Here is a 25474-nt window from a genome sequence, read left to right on the forward strand (position 1 = left end):
TCCCACTAAACCCAGTGTTCACAGGAAATCTGTGGCAAATTTTGCTTTTGTTTCTTTTTTATTTCAAAGAATTGTGAAAAGCCATTGTCAAGTTGAATTTCAAAGCATTTTGAATTATGAGGACACAAGAAATGTCTTCATAAACCATCATAGTAATACCTGTGTCTTACCATGTCATTGTACAAATTAGAGTTCCCTCGGGAACCACCGAAACCAGAACAAACCAGCCTGATCTCATGAGAAAATGTAAATATTGTACGTTTTGTCAGTTTAGTGGCTAATTCGTGAATGTACAATTTTAAAAAGGAGGCGTGGAACCCAACCCTGGCTCTAAATTCAACCGTGATTGGGTATAAGAAAATCGTACTTAATTGTATGAATGAGATCGTACATTAATACAAATTAGCCACTAATTCAAAATGTTACGAATTGCAGTGAGATTGTGTTGGATGCATACACACTCACTTGCACACACATACTTTCAAAAGGTACCTAAAAGGTCAATATTGATATCTTAAATGTACAAATTAGCATCTTAAACTCTTAAGAGATATGTTCATAGTTTCATCAAATACCACACCAATTGGTCCACACCAATGTCAGTATGCAAGCATTCACACTTACTGTATTCAAATGAATCTCACTAAAAGAGCAATAACACCAGGGTTTGTTTTAAGCGAACCAAACCTGCCAAGTGTATTTTTTAAATGAACCCCTGGTTTGCCACAGAAGGTCAGGTACCCATTACTTCTAATTGGAAAGAGTCCAGCGAGATAATAAAACCTGCGCAGGTGCGTTCGCATCCGCCTCTCGCTCTGGTTCACTGTCTGTCAGCCCCAATCTTCCCATTTCCCAGCTCTCCACCCCTGGAGGTAATTCATCTAACAGAGGCAGATTAACACATTACTGCTGTACCATCCTCAGCTCTTCAAATTGTATGCCTCGCTTAAACATTCCTTTCATTTACTGCTTATTTGCTGCTTAAAGCCTCTGTGATCAAGAGAGGGGAATGAGCAATTGTCTGAGACGCCGGCCTGTTTGCATATGTAAAAAGAGTGAGGAACTGAGTCGGGCATGAAGAGCTCAAGCATTCAGGTAAAAGATGAATCGCACGCAGACACTGGGGATTTGCCCACTGGACAATTCCATCACAAACGCAGACAGCAGAGTCATTTGGAACAGATCTTGATTGGTTTCTCATTGTGTGTCCGGAAAATCCCTTGTGTGCGGCAAAGCTTTAATTGAGTTTGACATCTCAGGATTATGAATCCTATGGCTATGTTAAATGGCCAATTTACATCTTAATTTAAAATTCCACATGGATAAAAAAGTGATATTAATTACATTATGCAGAGAATGAAATTCAAGTTATTGTTTTTCCCCCCTTATTTTAATTTCAACCGCAGGGCAGAAAAGAGAGCTGTTTATTTGAATCACTGAACAGCAAGAGAGCAGGCCAAAACATAGAGTTTGCATTTTTTAAATTATAGCAACAACACACCAGTCCATCCCACTTCAGATCACGACTGTTAACACAGATTTTACTGAAGGTATTGTGCAGCAGTTTGGTCAATATTGATAGCATGTCAATGAAGTTGCTTTGTTGAATCGAGATCCCATAACTGAATATTTAAACTCTAATAAATATGGTTCATCATATGGTATATAGAACCAGTTCTATGTTGAAGCATGTCATTTTGAAGAATTCTTTTATATGAAAATGACTGTTGTTGTGTGAGACAACAGGGTTCTATTTTTTAGTTTTTTAACTGTCAAGGCACCTCAGCACTGCTTTTTATTTTTGAAGCTTAACCTTTCAACTACATTAATATAAAACCAGCCTTTAACTTCCTTTTGTAACTGAATATTTAAACTTTAATAAATATTGTTCATTATTTGTTTTTTTTAATATATAGGAGCAGTTCTATGTTAAAGCATGCCATTTCAGTGAAAGTTGTGTTAAAGCAAAGAGTTCTATTTTCCCGTCTTTTTTAAATCTTTAAATGTCAAGACACCTCAGCAATAATTTTCTGAAGCCCAGCCATTCAACTACACAATTCTAAAAACAGTCTTTTAAGGTTCTTTTCACATAGTAACTGAAAATTTTAACTCTAAAAAATATTGTTCATTACATGGTTCGTTACATAAAGGAGCAGTTCAATGTTAAAGCATGCCATTTGGAAGAACTCTTTTATATGGAAATGTTTGTTGTGTATGTTGTTGTACAGGGTTCTATTTTTACCGCCTTTTTGTTTTTTTAAATCTGTAACTGTCAAGGCACCTCAGCACTCATTTTCTGAACCTCAACCATTCAACTACATCATTCTAAAAACCGTCCTTTAAGGTTATTTTTTACAGTAAACCTTTTATACTGAAATACTTATCTGTGTTGATTTTAGGGTTATTTTTTCCTCCGTTTTTGTTTACATGTTCAACTATGCATCTACACCAGTGGTCACCAAACTTGTTCCTGGAGAGCCGGTGTCCTGCAGATTTTAGCTCCAACCCTAATCAAACACACTTGAACAAGCTAATCAAGGTATTATTAGGTATACTTGAAACATTCAGGCAGGTGTGTTGAGGGAAGTTGTAGCTAAACCCTGCAGGGACACCGGCTCTCCAGGACCGAGATTGGTGATCCCTGATCTACACTCTCAATGTTTTAACAATTATAATTAAAAAATAGTATTATAATAAATGTTAGATACTGTTATACTGCTCTTTTTTGTGAGTAGAAACTTCAATAAATTTGGTTGGATTTTTATATGAAAAAGAAAAAAACAACATCAACAACAAAAAAAAACTAAACCAAACAAAAAGTGCTCAGGGGTAGCTTAAATAAAGCGGCAGTGCTTTTTGGGTAAGGGATCCATCAGAATAAACAACAAAAATCTGTTCAAGGCACTTGAAAAATGTGGAAAAAAATATTAAAAAGCTTTTATTGACATGGGTATTCCTTAAAACTGCACCTACACATTTCAGCAAACAACTGCTTTCATCAGGGTGAAAAAAAACACTTTAAATTTTTTTTTCTTTTTAAAGCATTTATCTTTTGTAACTAAACTAAATTGGATGTAGTGGATGAGTGCCTTTGTGTGAATAAGTATGTATGGGTGTTTCCCGGTGCTAGGTTATGGCTAAAAGGGCATCCACTGCATAAAACATATGCAGGAGGAGTTCATTTCAATGTGGTGACCATTGATGAACAAAGAGACTAAGCCGAAGAAAAATTAATCTTTTGTAACAATGTTAGTTTTTATTTTGCACTCTTGATAAATCCATACATTTCTTAAAAGAAAAAGTCTTATTGAGCCCAAAATATAAATGTATTATTACTAAAGCATTTTAAAGTTAGTAGATGGAGAGATGTAGTCGTAGTATTTTATGCAAGGTGCATTGTGCTTTCTTCAAAGCATCCTTTAAGTGGCCATTCCTGCTTTCCTCATAGTAAAAGAAAAAAAGAAAAACATATCAGTCAGACCGCCTGGTTTTGACACATGAAACAAACAAGGCAGTGTTTGTCATTGAGATTAAAGCCGATCAAAGTGTGTAGTGACCATAAAATGCATCGACTTATGAACCTCAGAAGAAGAAAAAAATCAAAAAAGTGAATTGTATCTTCCCGAGGAGGAGGAAAAATACAATTTTATGTGATAAAAAACGAGCGAGGAAACTACTGCATTACAGACCGCTCTCTCAACGAGAATGTAAAAGGTAATTTCACATATAAAAAGAACTCTAATGCATGCTAGTAATGTCGTGGGGATGGAACAAAGGCAAACTTTCATCTCTTTAAGCTCGGATGGAGAAAACCTTTGATGCTTTGAAAATGATAATAAAAATCTCAGAACGAACCACTGAATACGATGCAGGCCCCCCAGCACTTAATGCAGACATGGGGAGAAAAAAGCCTTCAAATTGTGACACTTAGGCCAGCCAAATTACACCCTGAACAAACACAATAGTGCAGGGAATGAAAAATCCTATTATATCAACGATTAGTTGAAATCTCAGCACGCTAAGAGACAGAATTTATGTTCATATGACATTCTACATTTCGCAAAGCAACATTAATATAGAACTGATTTATTAAAACGAGAGATGAAAAAGATTTAATACACTGCAGGTGTTGATAGGCTGAGAAAAGAAGTTATCACCATACTTCTCCAGTTAACTTACTGCATTAAGAATATGTTAAATATGCAAATAAGGGGATATTTCATTGTGCTAATTTGCATACATTTCTAACACACAAAAAATCTGAAAAATAATTATTGCTTATTTTTTTAACAATACAGTAAGTTTTTACAAAATCTTCACAATTTTGTTAGAATTAAATGTTGTATATAATCAGACAAACCATGACTTATGAAAAAATCCCTCCATAAAAGCAAAATTAGAATACAGATTTGAAAAAAGAGGAAAAATTATTATTTTGAAAAAACGAGTCTTTAAAGAGCCATTATTTTGCAGTGTGTAACACAGCTCTAAGTGAAGTAAAATATCCAACTTAGTCTTAAATCTGAAATTGCATCATGTTTAAAAGTATTGCTTCATCTATAAAATAGTCGACTCAGACTGGTTCAAATGAATCGTCTTGGTAACAAATCTTTAGCCGTGTCAGTGTGGACGACTGGGGTGGAGTGACAGGAGACAACAGGAGGTAAGATCCAATATGCAGTTTATTCAATGTCAGGCAAGCAATGGTCAAATCAGGTGCAAACGGGTATGTAAAGGCAGTCCAGAATCGTCGTCAATATAACAGGCAAAAGGTCTAAAGGCAGGCGGCTAAACAGGATAACAAAGGTACAAGGCTGGGATCGAGACACGGAGAAACAAGACAGGGAAACGCATTGTAATGTTACACAGGGAAAACAAGACTCGGCAAACTGGAAGCGTGAACGAGTGGCTTATGAATGGAATGAAATCAGTCTGTGAACAAGGCTCAGCTGGTGATGCAATCAGGATAGATGAATGAACAGACGTGCGTGTTAGGAGCAGTGCAAGTATGAATGTGTAGTCCTGGGAAAAGCGGAAATGTAGTTTAGAGAGTTCGTGTGAAAACCAGCGATCCTCTGGGAAGCGATCGCTGGTTGTGTGACATAGCCCCCCCTCTAGGAGTGGATTCCAGACACTCCACTACTGTTCAGGCGGGAGGCGGAGCGGAGGCGGAACAGGGGGAAAGGGTTTGGAGGGCCAGGACCATGCAGCTGGGGCGTACCTGGGGCGTGGAGCTGCGGAGGGCCTGGAGACTGGAGCTGCGGAAGACCTGGAGAGTGGAGCTGCAGTGGTCCTGGATCGTGTGGCAGCGAAGGACCTGGAGTACTGCGAAGAGCCGGCAGGGTTAGAGGCTTGTAGGGAGCCGACAGGACGAGGAGCTGGGCTGGGATCGGCAAGGCGAGGAGTCGCGGCCGTTCGGGGAGCTCAGGCGGCGGCCGTTCGGGAACCTCAGGCGGCGGCCGTTCGGGAAGCTCAGGCGGCGGCGGCGGCTGTCGGGAAGCTCAGGCTGAGGCGGCGGCCGTTCGGGAAGCTCAGGCTGCGGTGTCGGCTCTGGCTGAGGCGCTGGCTGCGGCGTCGGCTCTGGCTGAGGCGCTGGCTGCGGCGTCGGCTCTGGCTGAGGCGCTGGCTGCGGCGTCGGCTCTGGCTGAGGCGCTGGCAGCTCTGGCGGTGGCAGCTCTGGCGGTGGCAGCTCTGGCGGTGGCAGCTCTGGCGGTGGTAGCTCTGGCGGTGGCAGCTCTGGCGGTGGCAGCTCTGGCGGTGGCAGTGACTCTGGCAGCTCTAGAGGATCTGGCAGCACTGGACGGTCTGGCAGCTCTGGAGGATCTGGCAGCACTGGAGGGTCTGGCAGCACTGGAGGATCTGGCAGCACTGGAGGGTCTGACAGCACTGGAGGGTCTGACAGCACTGGAGGGTCTGGCAGCACTGGATGGTCTGGCAGCACTGGACGGTCTGGCAGCTCTGGACGGTCTGGCAGCGACTCTGGCAGCTCTAGAGGATCTGGCAGCACTGGACGGTCTGGCAGCTCTGGAGGATCTGGCAGCACTGGACGGTCTGGCAGCTCTGGAGGATCTGGCAGCACTGGAGGGTCTGGCAGCACTGCAGATGGCCTTTCAGGGGCAGGAACAGACTTGGGACTGGAAGCCATCTTGTGAGCTGGCTGACTGGGAGCGGCCATCTTGTGAGCTGGCTGTGGAAACGGATTCGCAAGCTCTCTACTGCCCCCCCCCAAAAGATATTTTGGATTCTCCTCCACCTCGCCAACGGTGAAGGAAGATCCACTCATTTGGAGAGCTAGATCAATGTAGTTCATGATGGTGCAGTGGGGATCGTTCAAAGGCATCATGGAATACAACGGCTCAGAAAGTCCTCCATGAAAAAATATCATGAGACATACCTCATCCAGGGTGGTACCGTGGGCCAGATTAATGAAGTCCTCCACGTATTCCTCAATTGACCGGGCTTCCTGACGGAGGCGCATGATTTGAATGCCCGCTGGATCCATGATGTGGCCGAGTCTTCTGTAACCACAACTGGGGTGGAGTGACAGGAGACAACAGGAGGTAAGATCCAATATGCAGTTTATTCAATGTCAGGCAAGCAATGGTCAAATCAGGTGCAAACGGGTATGTAAAGGCAGTCCAGAATCGTCGTCAATATAACAGGCAAAAGGTCTAAAGGCAGGCGGCTAAACAGGATAACAAAGGTACAAGGCTGGGACCGAGACACGGAGAAACAAGACAGGGAAACGCGTTGTAATGTTACACAAGGAAAACAAGACTCGGCAAACTGGAAGCGTGAACGAGTGGCTTATGAATGGAATGAAATCAGTCTGTGAACAAGGCTCAGCTGGTGATGCAATCAGGATAGATGAATGAACAGACGTGCGTGTTGGGAGCAGTGCATGTATGAATGTGTAGTCCTGGGAAAAGCGGAAATGTAGTTTAGAGAGTTCGTGTGAAAACCAGCAATCCTCTGGGAAGCGATCGCTGGTTGTGTGACACAGTGTGACGTCCATACGTAACTCTGTGCACGCAGACCCTGGAAAATTAAAACCACCAGCCCCACCCACTAACTGTAGACACCCACCAAACCCACTGTAGAAAGAAAAAGAGGAAGACACTGTAGCAGATCCTGCTTGAATCATGTTGCGAAGACGCTGTGCTCTGAATTGTGAGAAAAAAAGTTAGTGGTGTTTTCTCTACCCAAAGAAGAGGCTGTGAAGAGTCAGTGGTTGAAGTTTATATTTGGAAAAATACCCCAGCATTATAGCCCCAGCCTTGTGCTGTGTTCCCATCATTTTTCTAATGAGTGCTTCAGCAGTCTACATGCTTACAACACGGGATTTGTAGGATGTTTTTTAAAGGAAGGATCAGAAAGAACTACTCCTTCCTCCATTTCACAAGTGTAAGTAACTTAAGAGTGATTAAAATGGTTGGCTCCTTGTTCTCGCTAGCTTGCAAATTATGTATTTGTGTTTTGGTACTTGTAACCACTTCACGTGACTTGTACTGTATCTGGTAACTCTTTATATTATCATATTGAGTCTAAAATCACGCTAAAAATGTGACGATTGCTGCTTTTTTATATACTGTATTTAAATGCATTTGTGAGCTCGTGATCCACTGCAGTTTGTCATTGGTATGGCCCCCATCAGCTGTTCCTACACGCGTGTGACGGTCAGGTGTCAAAATAGTACAGATTTTGCCACTATGTGGATTAATACTGGATGTGTGTCATGGTTAAGAATAGGGCAATCTGCTGGTGTTGAACTGCATTGCTTTAATGCACTCCTGCATTGGGCTCACACTTATACTCTGCACTCTGGCTATGGTGAGCATGGTGGTGAGCATTTCTTTTTGTCATACTGAATGGAGTCGACCAATTGCAATAGACTGGGTTATCGGATCAATCAGCGCAGATTAGCTTTGCGTTAAGGAGGGGTTTGGAAACAAATTAATCTCAGAACGAATAATATGGGAGTCATTGGGATAATTAGGTAAAAATAATTGCATATTATAAGACAATGAAAGTATTTTTTGACCTTGCATGCATATTATAGTAGTTGTAGATCCCCAAACTAAAATTAGACCCTTTTAAATGCATAACAGGGGCTCTTCAAAAAAATAAAAATAAATAAATAAATAAACTAATAAAACTAATAAAATAAATAAATATATTTTTTAGATTTTATATATATATATATATATATATATATATATATATATATATATATATATATATATATATATACAGACAAAGATGGATTAAGTGCTAAAAAAGAAACACTTAAAAATGCTATTTTGTTGATTTTCAACATTTTGTTTGCATTAAAACAGTTTTTACATGTAGCCTCTTACCTTAAAACATGACTTTAAGCGCAATAAGGCAAAATCCAAAAATTTTGTTAGACAGAAATAAGTTGCTCTTTCTAAACTACACTACAAAGCCATTTTGGAAGTGATGTGCAAAAAAGACACAAGGTCTGTTCGGTGGAGGAAATTAGGCATGAAAATTAGCATCATAAGGGACAGTCCAGCGGCCCTGTTCCTGAGGTCCGTCCAGCAGGACAGATGATCGTCCTCACTAAACGCATCGCCTCGTGAACCCCTGACCCTGGTGTGCATTGAAATAACCCATTAGCTGCGTAATGTATTTAGACCAATGTCTCTCCCTCAACCCCCTCCTTCTCAGAAACACATTTTGACTCCACATTTCCAATTATTCAAACCATTCCCTGTGAATGTAGCCTTGTGTCCCTGCGCTCCGAGAGCTGGCCGTTCATCAGCTCTTCCTCTCGCTGTTTTCCAGAGCTACAGCATACATTATCCTTGGAAGATAAACTAAACAAGGATAACACTTAAACATGTGCTGAAAGATTTTTTTTCCATTTTACTTACCCTCATGTTATCTTTATGTGTATAATAATGTGTTTACGTGTGATTACAGTGGCAGTATTTAAGCCTTAAAATGGACCCTAAAGAATCTCAAAATTGTTCCTCTACTTGTGCAGATCTCAGGTCTTGTGTGCAGTGGTATTTTAGTATTTCGATTGTTTAGTGATTAGTGTTAATTTATTTATTTTTTACCTGTGATTACACGGTCCATTATTATTGTGTATTATCTTTTATTATTTTATTTGAAATCTAATTTATGCTTTCATTCCGAAAACTTAGCTCTATATACATTATTAGAGATAGTAAATTTCATCTTTAAAATAAAAAAAGCCGTTATGACGCCTTTTCTCACTTAACAGCTGACTGATTACCGCTGAATGGACAGCTTTTCGGCTGTTACCAGTTTGTCTGGTAGCACAACATGTGCGTCACCAGACTTGAGACGCAGAGCAAAGTTGGCTGCGACAATGACATTTGAGTCTGGTAAAGAACGGTTCCAGAAAGTAGGGAAAAGACAAAAACAAATGTTGAAAAAAAAACAAGTAAATAACAGGGTGAGAAAGTGTTAAAACTGGAAAACGTAGTAAAACTTAGGCAAGGGCTTTTCTTTTTTCAGTTGGCTTTAGGGGAGGGGGTGGTCAGGTCAATGGGTGCTTTTTAAAACACTATTGGTTGGGTTTATGTCACACCTGTTGCAGTGCCCTAGTTTGGACACTTGAGGGCACTAGTTTGTTTTGTAGTTTCACTTCATTTCCCATAATCCTTTGTATTACTGATTGTGTTATGTTACAGCTGTTTTGTGTTTGTTAATTTAGTCCTGTCTTTATAAACCCTCTTGTCCTCTGTTTTAGTTGCCTTAGGATTTTGTTAGTTCCTCACGTCTGGTATGTTTGTCTGGATATCTAGTTTTTTTGGATTACGATTATTCTTGGATTCCTGTTTGTGTTCGTTTTTGTTAGCACTTGTTAGCACTCCTACCCTGTCCTTGTATTTACCCGTTTTTGGACTTTTGCCAGTTATTTCGTCTGGTCATCTTGTTTTTGTATCTTGCTTCTAGTTCTGTGCAAGATTTGGAAATCTGTCTTTTTGGATGCCTTTGTCTTTTTGTTAATAAATTGCTGCACTTGGATTTTTGCATTTAGTGATCTTTCCCCATTTCGTGACAGTTTAGAGGGGGAAAGTTGGGTCAGTCTATTGGTCAGTCAGTCGAGGAATTAAGTGAGAACAGCAGGGGCGAATGGCACACGTGAAAGAAATTTGAGATCTGAAAAAGTGTACACAGCGACCTGGTGGATTGCAAAAAAACGTATCTCCTGCCACGTATTTTGCTCTTTCCAGAAATCTACATAGGGGTACGTAATCAGAATGAGCCTGGGTTTGTTTTTACTGTAGTCATGCTCTTTTAATAGTTATAAATTGATATATACAGTATTAAAAGTATACTTTTATTAATTCTCCTATTTCAAGAAATATATATATATATATATATATATATATATATATATATATATATATATATATATATATATGTATGTATATATATATGTATGTATATATATATATATGTATGTATATATATGTATGTGTATATATATGTATGTATATATATATATATGTATATATATATATATGTATATATATATATATATATATATATATATATATATATATATATATATATATATATATATATATATATATATATATATATATATATATATATATGTATATATTTAGCCATTTAATTTTATGAATATTAGAATAATACAAATATCATATTTATGCAATTATGTTTAATAGTATTTTAACGGCTAGGTTTTAGGTAACAATAATAGCCTTATGCATTTATCCTAAAAATATTGTAATGTTGACTCTTGTTTTTTTCTTCTTCATCTTTTCAGTGAATCAGTTTGTTCACAGTTACTCTCAGTGATTAATTTAGCCTAAATTTCTGTATGCTCACACAAAGGTGACATCAGAAGATTTCATATATTGAGCACAGGATGTATTTTTATGCATAATTAAGATATATTAGGACTAATTGAACGGGGCGAAATGTTCTAGCATGTTCCTTGGTGGAATTAAACTCTTGAATTAAAGTTTTGAAAAACATGATAGTAAGTAAATAATGACAGAATATTCATTTCTGAGTGAAGTATCCCTTTAAAGGCTAGTTTTGGAAATTTAAATGAGGCAGCATGGACTTTAAGATAACTGAATTAATATTTTACATTTCAACTAAATTTGCCAGAGGAGAGTTGAAGTTAAAGAATCAAGACAGGGAAGCTTTGAGCTCTCTAATGTTATTCAAATACACTGACCCAAGTGCAGAAAAAATCCTCTCTTGTTCCAGTCAAGGACATTATCAGGTCTTTCATTTTTATATTCAATGCAATTTTGAGGTTGAATGATATTTTGCATGGGTATTGAAGGCAGACTAAAGGAACGCTTTAAGATAAGTGTTATTGGAGTCAGAGGGAATTTGAATGGACAGTTCATGGCATTGCAAAGACTCTGATTGGAGACTCTGTTCCTCTGAAATGTCTACGGTTGACTCCTTACATACCACAAAGTGGATCTGATCGCAGCGTCTCATTGAATTCATCTATCCAAATGTGGAAAATAGGAGCAACAACACGGAGTGGATACTTGCATACTTCACTGCAATACAATACGGAATATAAAAAGTCAAATTAGTAGGAATTACACAGCCAAATCATATCCATTATAAACATTCATTCATTTCAACTAAAAATAAAATGAACCCTCGGTAACGCTGTCTCCCTGACAAGCTTGAGGCCTCTGAGTGGAATGAACTGCCAATATTCAAACACAGATAGGAACATTTCTTCAAATTAATGCTAGAGCCCTTTGAAACGAGGAGGCTTTTTTCTGCAAAAGAGAGTGAAAGAAGGAAGGAAAACAGCTCTGCTTATCTTTTAGTTTTGATTTAGGCTGAAACTCTCCGGAGGTGTAGTCAATCCCCATGATAACCAAGCATGAATCCTGATCTTCACAGCATAATTGCAGCTTTTGAGGAGTGAAACATGAGAGAACGCAACGCTAACACCAACTTTTTATTTCTAACTTTTCTTACAGTACAGATCCCCGGATCTCTTATGAGTAAAGAAAGCTAAGCTATAATTATTGAAAAGCTAAGCTTTAAGTTACAGCTATTTTCAGGCTGCTTTTTTGCTGATACCTGACTTGGCGGCGTTTTGGAAAGGGCGTGTTTGGTTAAAACATGAAAACTGCTTTTCTTTCTCATGAACTTGGGTTAAAAAGGAAATTGTCATTTAATTTAAACTCTTAAAATGGCTTATAAAAACAACCATTAAACTGACCGTTAACTCGTTTTGCAGCATATTACATCATATACAAAGTATGTGACCATAATTATGTGAGAAAGACCTTTTGGACTAACGAGAAATTATCCAAAAGTACAGACTGTGTCCAAAATTAAGCCTGAAATAGATCTTTTGTACGCCTTTTTGTATTCTGGAGCCAGACTTTTTCAAGCCGTGTGCTTCCGAACAATGATATAATGCTTCTATTTGTTGTTGTATAACTAACTGACAGAATGCATTGTAAATGATTAACAATTGTACAACGGTTAACAATTGTAGTTTAGATTTTAAAACAAACCAAAATAGATTAGGTATAACACTGCATCCTTTCCTCGAATGCAGGCCTTGGGGAAACCACAAACACGGGTCATAAAGAAACCTATACACACAACTACGCTATAACCAGTCTAAAAACAAACACTGCAGTATTTGGTGTAGGCATTTCAGCACTTCTGTTTTGCTCTTCACAGAACTGGGAATGATTATAGTGTACCAGCAGCTCACATATATTGCAAGTAAATCTTTTCTTTTTAGATATATTCTTAATTCCCTTGCTCTCCCAAAACCAGATCATTCTCTTGTGCACAGTTTAATATATTTAGACATAAAGACTTATAAAGAGCAATGTCATTACATTGTTCATTTAAAAGACTGCCAGACACCATTAGACTTTCTCCACCCCCACCTCCCAAATCTCTTCGAGACTTTTAAACCCAGAGTTTAACGAATCTTAAACCATTGAGGCCCAAAACCTTCTTTTCTGTAGTATAAATTCATGGTCAGAAAACTACACTGGAATCATGTCAGTGGAAAAAGGGGTATTACAGGGCTCTCAATATTAACAGTTAAAATCATCTACACCTCCCTCTGTGCCAGGCACTGAGCTACCCTGGCTCCATTTGAGACCTTTAGGGCTGGAGCTGAACCAATTGTTCCGGTCTGGTTTTTTCCTTTGGAAATATAACAGTTCAAGCATGGACACAGACTGGAAACCCACACTGGATCTGTCTTGGTGGAAAAGGGGTACAGAGCCATCAGTGGTAAAGAGATAAATTCAAAGATGCATCACTCACCACTTGGTACTGAGGTGCCAGCTGCTTCTGAGAACTTCAGGAATTTAATCAATATGTACAGCCTGGAACCCACTTTTGGTAATGTACATACCATGTAATAGATTGTCAACACGCACAACCATGTCATTGGAAATGGGGTACTTCATGGAAGTCAGTGGTAAACTGCTAAAATTATGTCACCCAGACCGCCTGGTATTGAGCATACCCATGTCTGTTACAGTCCTTTAGGGACAGATTTGAACCAATATTTCTATCTATATTTCTATCCTGGACCCCACATTTATTTTTTGGAAATGTCCATACTGCACTTTCAGAGATAAAGGTACAGGAGCTGTCACCGGGGAAGTACCTTTTCAAAAGATACATATTTGTACCCAAAGACTCCACATTGGTGCTTCAAAGGGACGTATTAGTACCGAAATCTGCCTAAAAAGTACCTAAGAGGTACCATTATGAACCCTTTAGGTACAACTTTGTACCTTTTGAAAAGCTACTGCCCCAGTGACAGCTCCTGTACCTTTATTTCTGAGAATGTGTATAGTTTGAAAATGAACATTGGATGGGATCCCACATCAGAACTGTGTCAGTAAAAAAAGGTAAATTCATCTATGCCTCCCTAACACAAAGCTCTCCTGGCTGGCTCCATCTTAGACCTTTAGGGATGGGGCTGAACCAATCTCTCTGGCCCTGAACCCCTATTTTGACTGTGAAAATGTGCATAACAGCTTGAGAATGGACACAGGCTGTGAACTTGCACCAGATCTATGTGAATGGAAATGTGGTACTGCGGGGCTCCCTTCTCCCCTGGCTCTGTTTAAGACCTTTAGGGTCAGATTTGAACCATTTTGTCTGGCCTTAGACCCTCCTTTCCCCTTTAGAAATGTCCATACTGCTCATGCTAGTTTGAGAATGGACACTGGCTGGGATCCCACATTGGAACTGTGTCAGAAAAAAAGGGGTAGTACAGGGCTCTCAATGATAAACAGTTAAAACCATCCATGTCTACCTAAAACTAAGCTCCCCCGGCTCCAACTGAGACCTTTAGGGATGGGGTTGAACCAATCGCTCTGGCCCCAAACCCTATTTTCTACTGTGAAAATGTGCAAAACAGCTAAAGATTGGACACAGGCTGTGAACCTGCACTCGAAATGTGTCCATGAAAATGGGGTACTACAGGGCTCCCTTCTTCCCTGGCTCTGTTCAAGACCTTTAGGGTCTGATATGAACAAATCCCCTCCCAGACCAGTGCCGCCTTTTCTCCTTTGAAATAAACACAAGCCGAGCATCTGCATCGGAGCTGTGCCTGTGGAAGAGGGCTAGTACAGAGCTCTCAATGGTAAACAGCTAAAATCATCTACGCCTCTCCCTCACCGCCTGGCATTGAGCAGAAAAACTCTACAATCGCACCCCCACGGGGATAAACAAGTCTTTAGGTCAAGTCCAAAGCGGCTCGGATACATTCCTTCCTGTTATTAATAAGGTCTTGGAGGATACAGCTACAGCTCACGAATATTGAACCCAAGCGCCTGGCCTTCCACGTGCCGTAGCTGCGCATCGAAGGCACTCTAACCCCTTTTAATTGCCCTAGAGGTGGGACGGGTTACAGAGGGCCATGCCTGGTGAAAATAATGCATTATTTATTGGGATCTGCCTGCTCCTCTATGCGCGTGCATCAGGGCTAATAGATTAATGAGGTCACATTAACATTTCTTTCACAGCCTGGAACAAGAAGGCTGTTGATGGAAATTAGATTAAGCCAGCCTAGATTAAGCACATTTACTTCAATACAATCTCAGGTACTTTCTACTAACACTATATAATGGCATCGCAGCACGCACATAATGCGTATCCCATTACAAGCTGCATTTAAAAAATCAAATAAAAGTATGTAATTTTTGGGCAAAAAGTAAGAAACACTCACCAAATGCATCATTAGAGGCCGACACGTCCGTTGTTTAAGGCATTAAGGTCATTTAACAATGTCAAGAGGAAAGTGTAATGGCCATGATGGATTTTTGTTTTTCTCATGCTCCATGGCCGATAATATTTTTATAGTCTTTTTCTTGTGTACTTAAGCCATTAAAGACTCCAAATGTAAGAAAATTGTCTGTCAATTTGTCAGTTATTTGCTCACTAAATGTTGTAGCACTTACTGTCATTTGTGGTGATCAATACTTAATAAATTAGGATGTTCACCTCAGTTTAAGACACGGATGTACAGCACCTTCTCTGTCCCTGAGGGGCCCGGACTGATGGAAGCTTCTCTCTAATGTAGCCAAAGTGAGCCTTTTCTGTAAATTGCTTTTGTAAATTCAGTTGCGCTGAAATACAACTCAACCTCGACTTTCATTAAACGGGATGCTGAAAGTCGGGGAAAGCAAGAAAAAGCGTGGGGCGGAGGAAGAGCTGGAGGAGGGGCATGGCCACCGAGTACAGTAATGCATGGAAGATTGTACTTTCTACAAAACAATCCCATTTACCATATTGAATTATCAGGCAGAACATCAATGCTTGTCGTCACCGAGAAACACACTCCCTATACGTCCAATCCAATTAAATACGTTTGTTAAATAACGTAATGATTGCTTTAACCATTCTCTCACTCGCAGTCCATTCATTATGAATACTAAAAATGCCATCGTACACTGCTTGGGGAAAAGGTTATGTGGACCGATAGAATTAATTGTCCCGCTGAAGAAAAATGTCATGGGAACAATTAGATTTTTGTGATGCCCGATTCCTCCTCCCCAGCCAGTTAGTGGCGTGGCGTTTTAATTTGTAACCCGACATGATAATATGCTGTTAGTGGGTAAAAGCGGCAAATATATTTCATATTGATTAAAAGAGATGAGCTAATGTTTCTCTGTGAGGAAAAGCTGCTTTGTGCAGGTGTAGGTGCCTCTCTGATTCATAATCGCCTCAAATCCCATCAGTTTCTCATTATAAATACTGGACGATCAGGCGGTGAACATTCACACAAACTACTGCTGCAGGCCAATGTGCTTCAGGTTAATAATAAAAAGGATGCTTTGCTTTAAATTTCACACAAATTCATTTTTAATATTTAGTATTCAGATGAAATAATGAAATAATGTCCTACGGTATATAGTGCATCAAATTATATTTTCAAACTGACTAAAAGCTTAACCAACCCAGGCTCATTCTGAAAACGTACCCCCTATATACATTTCTGGAGAATGCCAAATATGTCGCAGGAGCTACGTTTTTTTGTTTTTGTTTTTGCAAATCCATCAGAAGCCGCTGTGTACGCTTTTTGAGATCTCAAATTTCTCTTGCGAGTGCCATTCGTGCCTGCTGTTCTCACTTAAATGCATCAGAGGCCACTGTCGACTGACTGACTGACTGACTGATTGACTGACCCACCCTCTCTCTACCTTCCGTAATCCCAGTCAATATTCTTTTCAAAAGTACGAATTGACCCACCCACCCTCTTCCCTAAATCCAACCAACAGTTTTAAAAAGCAATCCAGAAAAAGAAAAGCCCTCGTCTGGTTTTTACCATGTTTTCAGATTTTAACACATTCTCACCCTGTTATTTACTTGTTTATTTTATTTTTTAGCTCCTGTTTTTGTCTTTCCCACCTTCTGGAACCGTTTTTCACCTGACACAAACCCTGTCATAGTGGTCAACTTCTCTCTGCATCTTAAGCCTGTCAATTTACATGGCGAGCTAACTGGACAAACTGGCAACAGTGGGAAAGATGTCCACATGGAGGTAAGCGGTCAGCAGGCAAACGTGAAAAGAATTGAATCATACCGCCCTGTAGTGTTTGTTTTAAAGATGAAATGCAGCCACACATACTTCTGGCAACATAATTCCCAATCTCCAGAAATGTAAATAGGGCTAGGTTTTCAGAATGAGTTGAGCTAAACATGACCGCAAAAGTGAAAAAGAAACTATAAAACTCTCATATCAAAGTAGCTTTCAAAGACATTTTGAATTGTAATTTCTGGCTCCATCCGACAACTATTTTGGGAATGTAAGATTATATTTTATGCACTTTATTAGGGAATTACTAAAACCTGTCACATTTAAATAACAAAAACTAATGTGATGCTTCACATAAATTATTTTTTCATATTATTTTCGACTTAGTCCATTTATCAATCTGGGGTTGCCACAGCGGAATGAACAGCCAACTTATCCAGCATATGTTTTACGCAGCGAATGCCCTTTCAGCTGCAACCCATCACTAGAAAACACCCATACAGTCTCAATCACACACATACACTATGGCCAATTTAGCTTACATGTACACTATTCACATATAGTTAAATGTCTTTGAGTTGAGTTGAGATGACATTATTGGTACCCGTAGGTAGATTCTTTTTGCAGCAAAGTTTGCCATTTGATACAAACAATTAAATCACACACATACATACCCACGTATACACATACAAAAGCACCTTATAAAATATTACAATTTATTCAGAGCAACAATAGATGATGGGACAAAGCTATTCAACCTAAGCTCATTCTGAAAATGTAGCCCTGCGGACGTTTCTGGAGACTGCGATTTACATGGCCGGAGGTACGTATGGCTGCATTTCGTTATAGCTACTAATACTCTGGACAATCCGTAAAAGCTGCCTACTATACAGGGGTTCATTTGCCAATCAACCTGCTGAACCACCAATAACCTGGCTCAGTCTTTTCCTGATTTTAAGAGACAGACTTCCAAACCATGACACCAAAGTGATGGATAGAATAGACTAAAAAAAACATGATAGGAAAGAGTAAGCATATTGGGGCCAATGGAAAAACGTGATAGTTTCTTGAGACAATAAAGGCGCTGATGCCCCATCTTGCACACAACATCACAGTTTGCATCAAAGCTTAAAAAACAGTCAATAATGGTACCCAAATATTCCTAGTTGTCCACACATTCTACTCTTTGACCCCTGATATTAGTCACCTCAGCTGCTGTATGTCTTTGGACTTGTGGGGAACATTGAAGCACCCAGAGGAAACCCAAGCGAACACGGGGAGAACATGCAAACTCCACACAGCAATGCAAGCTGACCCAGCCAAGGTTCGAACCAGCGATCTTCTTGCTTTCACATAAAATTAGTTTCTTATGCTTGTGCACTAAAACAGTATGTTCCCAGGACACAAGGAGACTCCAGAAAGACATGTGATAACCAAACCAAACACGGGAGAAAAAAGGAACCGAACAAAACTTAATTCACAGGATGCCACAATGAGCTGGTTTATAGCTTTTAAGAGCTTGTTTACATTTCAGACAAGTAGAGATAATAGGACCACATTAAAATGTCAAAAAAGTGTGCATGCACATAAATGGTTTGTTTGCACATCAATATAACAGACTAACATGTCATTTTCCTTACAGCTCCTGTAAACGTCTTTACTGTGATTACAATCCTCGTCCATCAAAACATTTCTAACGAGATGCTGCTTTGCTTTATCCAGCTAAGAAATGGTCCTTATACTGATATGATTATTTCTTAAATGGGTATGTGACTTTTCTCAAAATAATGTTAATTTGAAAAAAAAAAAAAAAAAACCCTCGGCACATATTATTAACCAATAATAAAGCATCTTAAAAAAACGAAGGTTTAGACATCTTCATGAATGACCAAGAAAGATATTTCATAAAGATACTGGCGTTTTACTTACTTCATTTTCATTGCTCATAAAGATGTAAAGAACATACTGTAAAATACATTTAAGACTTTGAAATAGCTGATTTTGCCAACATTGGTACAGTGCTCTAGATATGCTAAAACTGTCAGAGGTATTTTAGGACAAATATTACACATAAGTACCAAAAAAAAATATGTAATGCCAAAACCTTATTTTTGATTTATTAATGTGATTTTAATATCACTATTCTTAAGAACTCAATGGTAAAAAAGCAGCTTGTGAAAATGATGCTAAAAATTCTTGTTTTCCAGCATGTTCTTTGTTAGTTAGCCAGAAAAGATTTCTTTACATATATACAGTGCTCAGCATAATTCAGTACACCCTATTTTGAAAATGAATATTTTTATTAATTTTTTAGTGAATATAGGCAATGTATTTTGTTGCATTTTAACAGATACATTTATTAAAATAATATTTTAGTCACCAAACATTTTTAGAAATAGAAAGATAATAAAAATTCAATTCATGCAAAATATTGCAAAAAAAAAAAAAAAAGGTACAACCAGCAAAATTTCGGCTACATTTTTCCATTTTTTTTTTTTTTTTTTTTTGCTTCTCTTGATTTTTCCTTTTTTAAATTTGTAGTTAATATTTTACTATAACATATTAATTTGGGTGTACTAGTTTTTGTAGTGGACCATTATCATTAGTTATTTTGTGAGATAAGCTCCAGATTTGGCTTCTGTACTGACTAATCTAATGTACTGTATATGTACAAATATAATATTGTATAACTTTCTATTAAAAATATAAATATAAAAGATGTACTTACATATAGGGCTGTACTTATATATGCTGAGCACTGTAGAATGTTCCCTATAAGGGGTGCGTTCCGGGAACACTCTCTTCTTCTGTTGTTACAAACACACCTCCCTGCAATGCTTTGGGTAAACTCTTTTTTTTAATTTTTAATTTTTAATTTTACATTATTTAGTCTACTGTAATGAAAACAATGTAATGTATGATTTTTAAATTACATCAATTTATTTAAATTCTCTTCATCTGTCTTTGCACAAAATCAAAAATGTTTTAATAAACAAGATCACTACTATAACAAGTGTTACAAGACATTTACAGCAGAAAAAATATTCAACACATCATGTTTTTTATTTTTTTCTGGGAAAAATATTCTGAAGGAGCTGTTAACATGCAGTTGAACCAGATTTTGGTAAAACCCCAAACAATACAAGCATAAAAACATAACTAAAAATTGTTATGTGTAATAACAATGAATAACACAAGGATAATGTACTGAAGTACTGAAATGTATTTAATAGCTTATGTAAAAGTCTTTTTAATAATGGCAGCTGAAAGGCGCCTCTAATATGGGGAATGAAGTCACATGCATTGCTCAGGTGTAAGTTTTTTACAGACTTCAACAGAAGCAAAAATCTTGATGGTTCTGTGGGTCTCGTCTGTCAAATCTGATCTTGATTTTCTTTTTTATATTGGATTCAGGTCAGGTGATTGGCTGGGCCATTCTGCAACTTGATTTTCTTTCTCTGAAAACATTTGAGATTTTCCTTGGCTGTGTTTTGGATCATTGTGGTGCTAATTTGTCAATTCTGGTTTCATCTTTATCATCCTGATAATGTAGATGCTGGACTAAAGGAGCTTTTAATAATTTACATTGATGAAGGGCAGAGGTTTGCTGAATAATTGCTGAGGGATTTCAACTGCTGTCTGGGCCTTTCACTGTCTTTCTACACCTCCCCTTCTTCATGTGTTCAATACTTTTTCCTGTGTCATTTCATTTTATTACACATAACTTATTTTGTAAACTAATCAATATTAGTTTCCTAACATATATGGATTTCTTTGGTTGTCACTAACATCTGGGGAAAAAATTCAACAGCACCTTTAAAAATATGTTTTTTGAGAAAAATGGTGACGTGTTCAATACTAATTCCACTACTGTATATAGTATTTTGTGAAGCATATACTGTATGTTCTTTTCTGTTCTTTCATTTTTTTACATGTCCTTAATAGAAGAATATATTTTCCCAAATAGATACAAAATCCTAATGTTTTTAATTAAACGGTGCTCAAGGTAAAATTGTTAATAATGCTGAGACAAACCAAAGAACATGAAGATGCTCCACAGGTCGAAGTTCGCAATTTTCATCGTAACACCATTTGGAAGTAATCAGAAACCGACGTCGTCACATAACCCTGTGAATAAGGTGTCAGCAAGCTCCTTCTCCTAGAAAAAAAAAAAAAGAAAAGAAAATAAATAAATATATAAAGCGTTGCTCCAGCAGATAAAAAGTGTTCAAATTACAAAAGGAAAGGATGGAAAAATAACTGCAATTTACACTCATTTTCACCTTTTGTTGCGAGTTTTCTGTCCTGGGATTGGCGCGGCCGGGGAGAGGAGGCTATTCTCCAGGGAGCGGGATGTGTGTTCGGCAGGACAATGGACGGAGGCTCACACCAGGCCCGGCGCGTCACACCTGCTGAGAGAATAAATGACACACTTCGTTCTTCACCGTTGTCTGCCTGGCATTTCACACACGCTCCAAATTCATCACCTTTGTCTTCAAAACAAAGGCAAGAGGAGAAAAAAAAGGGGAGAAATTGCTTGGTCTGAGGTGAGCTTAAGGAAATATTTCCAGAGCCGGAGAGGGACAATAACCTTTTGTATGCTTTGTGCTAGTACACAGACAAAAGCCTCAAATACAACATCCGTTTGAAGATCTAAGTCCATCAGAGATGTTTTTATGAGGGATGCACATTTTGGCATGGCAGGTCTATTAATATTCTTCCAAGTTGTGATTGGAAATTAAGCTGGATGGACATTTCCCAAAGGGGTTGTGGCAAACAGAGAAGCGTGCTGGATTGAGTCTCATGAATCTGTGTATGAATCTGCTATAATCAGACAGGGAGAAATGTTATGCTTGAAACTAAATTAAAAAATGTATAAGATTAATATTATTATCACTGTTGAGGAAAGTTTCTGTTGAAAGTAAAGAAAACTAACAAAAGTGTGTTAATTACAGTAGCTATTTTTTTAGGTAAGTGAAAAGTTGTGTTACTTTTTTGTCACTTTATCATATGAGCTATGGTTGCTTGTTTGTAATGAAATATAAAATAAACGATTTAACATTTGACAAATGTAAAGGCCTTTTACACCAAAATGTAAATGGGAAGTGAATGAACGTCAGGCTAAATAAAATGTAAAATCACATCTCTGTACAGATGAGTAGCAGCTCAAACCAACCTTTCAGCTGTGCTGCCTTTCTAAATTGAAGAATAGAATGCATAAAAAAACTCTTTTGCACCAAATAATCTGTTTGTACTTCAACGTTTTTATTTATTTAACAGATACTGAATATGTTTTTGTGCAAGTCAGATATGTAAATCAACCTACTGTAGTTATGAACTCTGTTTTTACTAAAGACTCGAAAAGCCAGCAATTTTTGAGATGTTATTCACCATTCACAGCCAAACAATTTTCACTGGTGATGAGCAGAGTGAACTTGCAAAATCACTCACTGATGTTACCCAGCAGGCACAGGACATCAAAATGGTGTCAGACTGACATTGTACCCTAACGTCATGAGAAATTTTGTTTGGAAATAAAAATCAGGTTGACGTCAATGCCCAACATCAGCCCAACATTGGATTTTGGTTACTTTTACAATAAAACCTAAAATCAACCAAATATCAATGTCTAATGATGTCAGCTTGATGTGAACATTATTAAGATGATATTGGTTGCCATACCTGGTGAATAAATGTCCGTTTTTGACATCAATATGATGTTGGTTTAAGATATTGGCTTGAAATTGGATTTTAATCACTTCATTTCACATTGTTATTGGACATCAAAGTAACATTGTCCGTAGACTCTAAATCTAACCTAATATTAACGTCTTGTGATGTTGTGCGTCTGCTTGGTAGATGGTGCTTAATGATTAACAAAAATACTCTGGTACACAAGGTAGCATTGCCAACTTCCTGCGTCTGACACAGAAAAAGTAGTCATTCTCACGCTTTTTTATTGGCTTTATCCAAAATCCAAAACCCAAATCCTCATTTACTATTGCGTACAGTACATCAATCCACTAATAAAGTCAATTTAAAGGAATAAATTCTAACACTGAGTGCACTAGAAGGTACACCATTTTTGTTTGTGCTTTACTGGTTAATAAATCTGTCAAATGGATTTTTGGTTAGACTCTTTGATGATGTTATTTAACACTTAGTGAGCAGTTTGTCAGTAATCAAATAAATTATTTTGATTTCTGTCATGCACAGTACACTAATTTTAACAATTATAATTTATTTGAAACTGTACACTGTACTGTGTGAATGCCATCATTTGGCATTTATTAGGCAAACAAATTCTAGCTGTTGTGTGTACATCAGTTGTACATTCCTCAGCAAGCATTTTTTTTTTTAAAAAGATGTCTAATAGATGTCTAACAGACGTCTAAGCACAGTCATCCTGGCTAAAACAAGGCTAACTTTGGGTTGTCAGTGAAAATCTAATAGACGTCGAAAAATAGACCAAAACCAGACTAGTCATTAAATAAACAGAATGGAATGACTACATATAAAGTCTGTCTAATCTGTCTATTTGATGACTAGTTCATTCAAATGTCTATTAGATTTTCACTGACAGCCCAAGTTTAGCCTTGTTTTAGCCAAGCTGTCAAGGTTTAGATGTCTATTAGATGTATATTGAACACAAAATTGTTTGCTGGGTTGTTGATGAGGTGCATTGTGGGATTGATTGTGTGCACGTAGGCCATCCGCTTTGGGTTTGGACACCACTAATGGCTGCTCGGGGGATTTTCTTCTGTTTAATCTCCTTCACTACAGCACAACAAACAACTTATTATTTCAAGTTATGCAAGAATATGAAATGAAACTCACCAAAAATCCTATTTCATGTATACTCAGTTTAACTATTCATGATTGAGAGACAGCAAGTCGAGTTTTAACTTCAACAGCTCAAGACAAGTAATTAAGGTGCCAATACCAATGGTCATTCAACATAGCAAATCAACCCCCCATCCACCAACCCCTACAACAACAACAACAAAAAAAAAGAGCCAGTAAAAGTTTTTTTTTCTTTTTCTTTTTTTAATGATGTTTTTATGTCTCCCATTTTGTTCATTGGCTTTAAACATTCAACTGCAATAAGTTGGCCTTGGTGCATTGGCCTTATTAGTGTCTGTTTGGTACTTTGAAGTAATCATTCATTCATTTTCTTGTCGGCTTAGTCCTTTTAATTTATCCGGGGCCACCACAGCGGAATGAACCGCCAACTTATCCAGCAACTTTTTATGCAGCAGATGCCCTTCCAGCCGCAACCCATCTCTGGAAGACATCCACACACACACTCATACACTATGGACAATTTAGCCCATAATTCACCTGTACCGCATGTCTTTGGACTGTGGGGGGAGCACCCGGAGGATACCCACGTGAACGCAGGGGGAACATGCAAACTCCACACAGAAACACCAAATGAGCCTAGGATTGAACCAGCAACCCAGCAACCTTCTTGCTGTGAGGCGACAGCACTACCTACTGCGCCACTGCTTCGCTGTTGAAGTAATAAAAGTTATTAAAAACATACGTTGTCATTTAACTCTGTGAATAAAATATCAGTGTCCATTTATATTCCTCCAAGTTGTGATTGGAAATTAAGCTGGACGGACATTTCCCAAAGGTCTTGTTGGAAACAGACAGCAGGTTGGATTGAGTCTCATGAATCTGTGTATGAATCTATTGGCTGCGATAATCAGGTAGTGAGAAGTGGAGACTTTATGTGTGGAAGACAGTCAATTAAACTGGAATCGGGACTAAAGAGGAGTGATTATGACCTGACCTTTAGCAGTGCATTAAAAGCCCCGGCAGCCGAGATCTTGAGAATGAGGTGTCATCTCTGAATGCAGACCAATAAAATGCACTCGTTCGAATGGGGGATCAAAAATTATGTCCAAATATACACAGCCACCCGATTTACGTACAAACAATTCCGCTAACTGCTTTAGGCGAGAAAAAGCGAGCTGCATGCACAACTGTCAGGATTTAACACAGTCCTCATTTACTCTGCAGTCACATCTTGTATCTTATGAATCATTTGTTACCAAAGCTACACATTTGTCGTCTTTAATTCTTTCTTAAGCCCTTTTTGCAGCTGCAGTTGAAGGGATTATGGAATTAAAACTGTGAAGTCGAGCCCTTTTGTTTTCAGTCTGTCTAGATTATACTACCTTGTGCTAAAACATACCCATAATGCAATGCGGTGCTTTTCCTCATGTACAGTAGATATTTTGAAAAGGATTTAAAAGTATTTTCTGATCCAATCAGACTTCTTTTTTTGCAAACAAGGCTTTTTTTGTCAGGCTCCTCTGATTAGGTTCAGAAGTTTCATTTTATCGATAATGAAAAGACTAGTGGCTAGTAAATAAAAATTTTTTTTTTTTTTTTTTAAATGTCACTTTAGCGCCAAAACCA

The 25474-nt window shown here is 38.2% G+C and overlaps 1 protein-coding gene across 1 annotated transcript; it reads right to left on the bottom strand.

Annotated features, from left to right (window-relative positions):
- Positions 1-880: 880 nt before the first annotated feature.
- On the bottom strand, positions 881-6502 carry LOC141380789 (uncharacterized). The gene is made up of 2 exons (XM_073941277.1): positions 6217-6502; positions 881-5877 (listed from the first exon to the last, which is right to left on the bottom strand). Exons 1-2 carry the CDS (start codon positions 6500-6502, stop codon positions 5345-5347), a joined length of 819 nt encoding a protein of 272 aa, XP_073797378.1. The 3' UTR covers positions 881-5344.
- Between the last annotated feature and the right edge of the window lie 18972 nt (positions 6503-25474).

This window comes from Danio rerio, chromosome 24 (assembly GCF_049306965.1).
Source record: "Danio rerio strain Tuebingen ecotype United States chromosome 24, GRCz12tu, whole genome shotgun sequence".
Classification (NCBI taxonomy): Eukaryota; Metazoa; Chordata; class Actinopteri; order Cypriniformes; family Danionidae; genus Danio; species Danio rerio.

Excerpts from the sequence above, each read along its gene's own strand:
- LOC141380789 (XM_073941277.1), bottom strand. The coding sequence starts at position 6,502 with ATGGATCCAGCGGGCATTCAAATCATGCGCCTCCGTCAGGAAGCCCGG. Across the intron at positions 5,878-6,216 it reads ATATCTTTTGGGGGGGGGCA|ACCCTCCAGTGCTGCCAGAT; the intron begins GTAGAGAGCTTG and ends CAGTGCTGTCAG.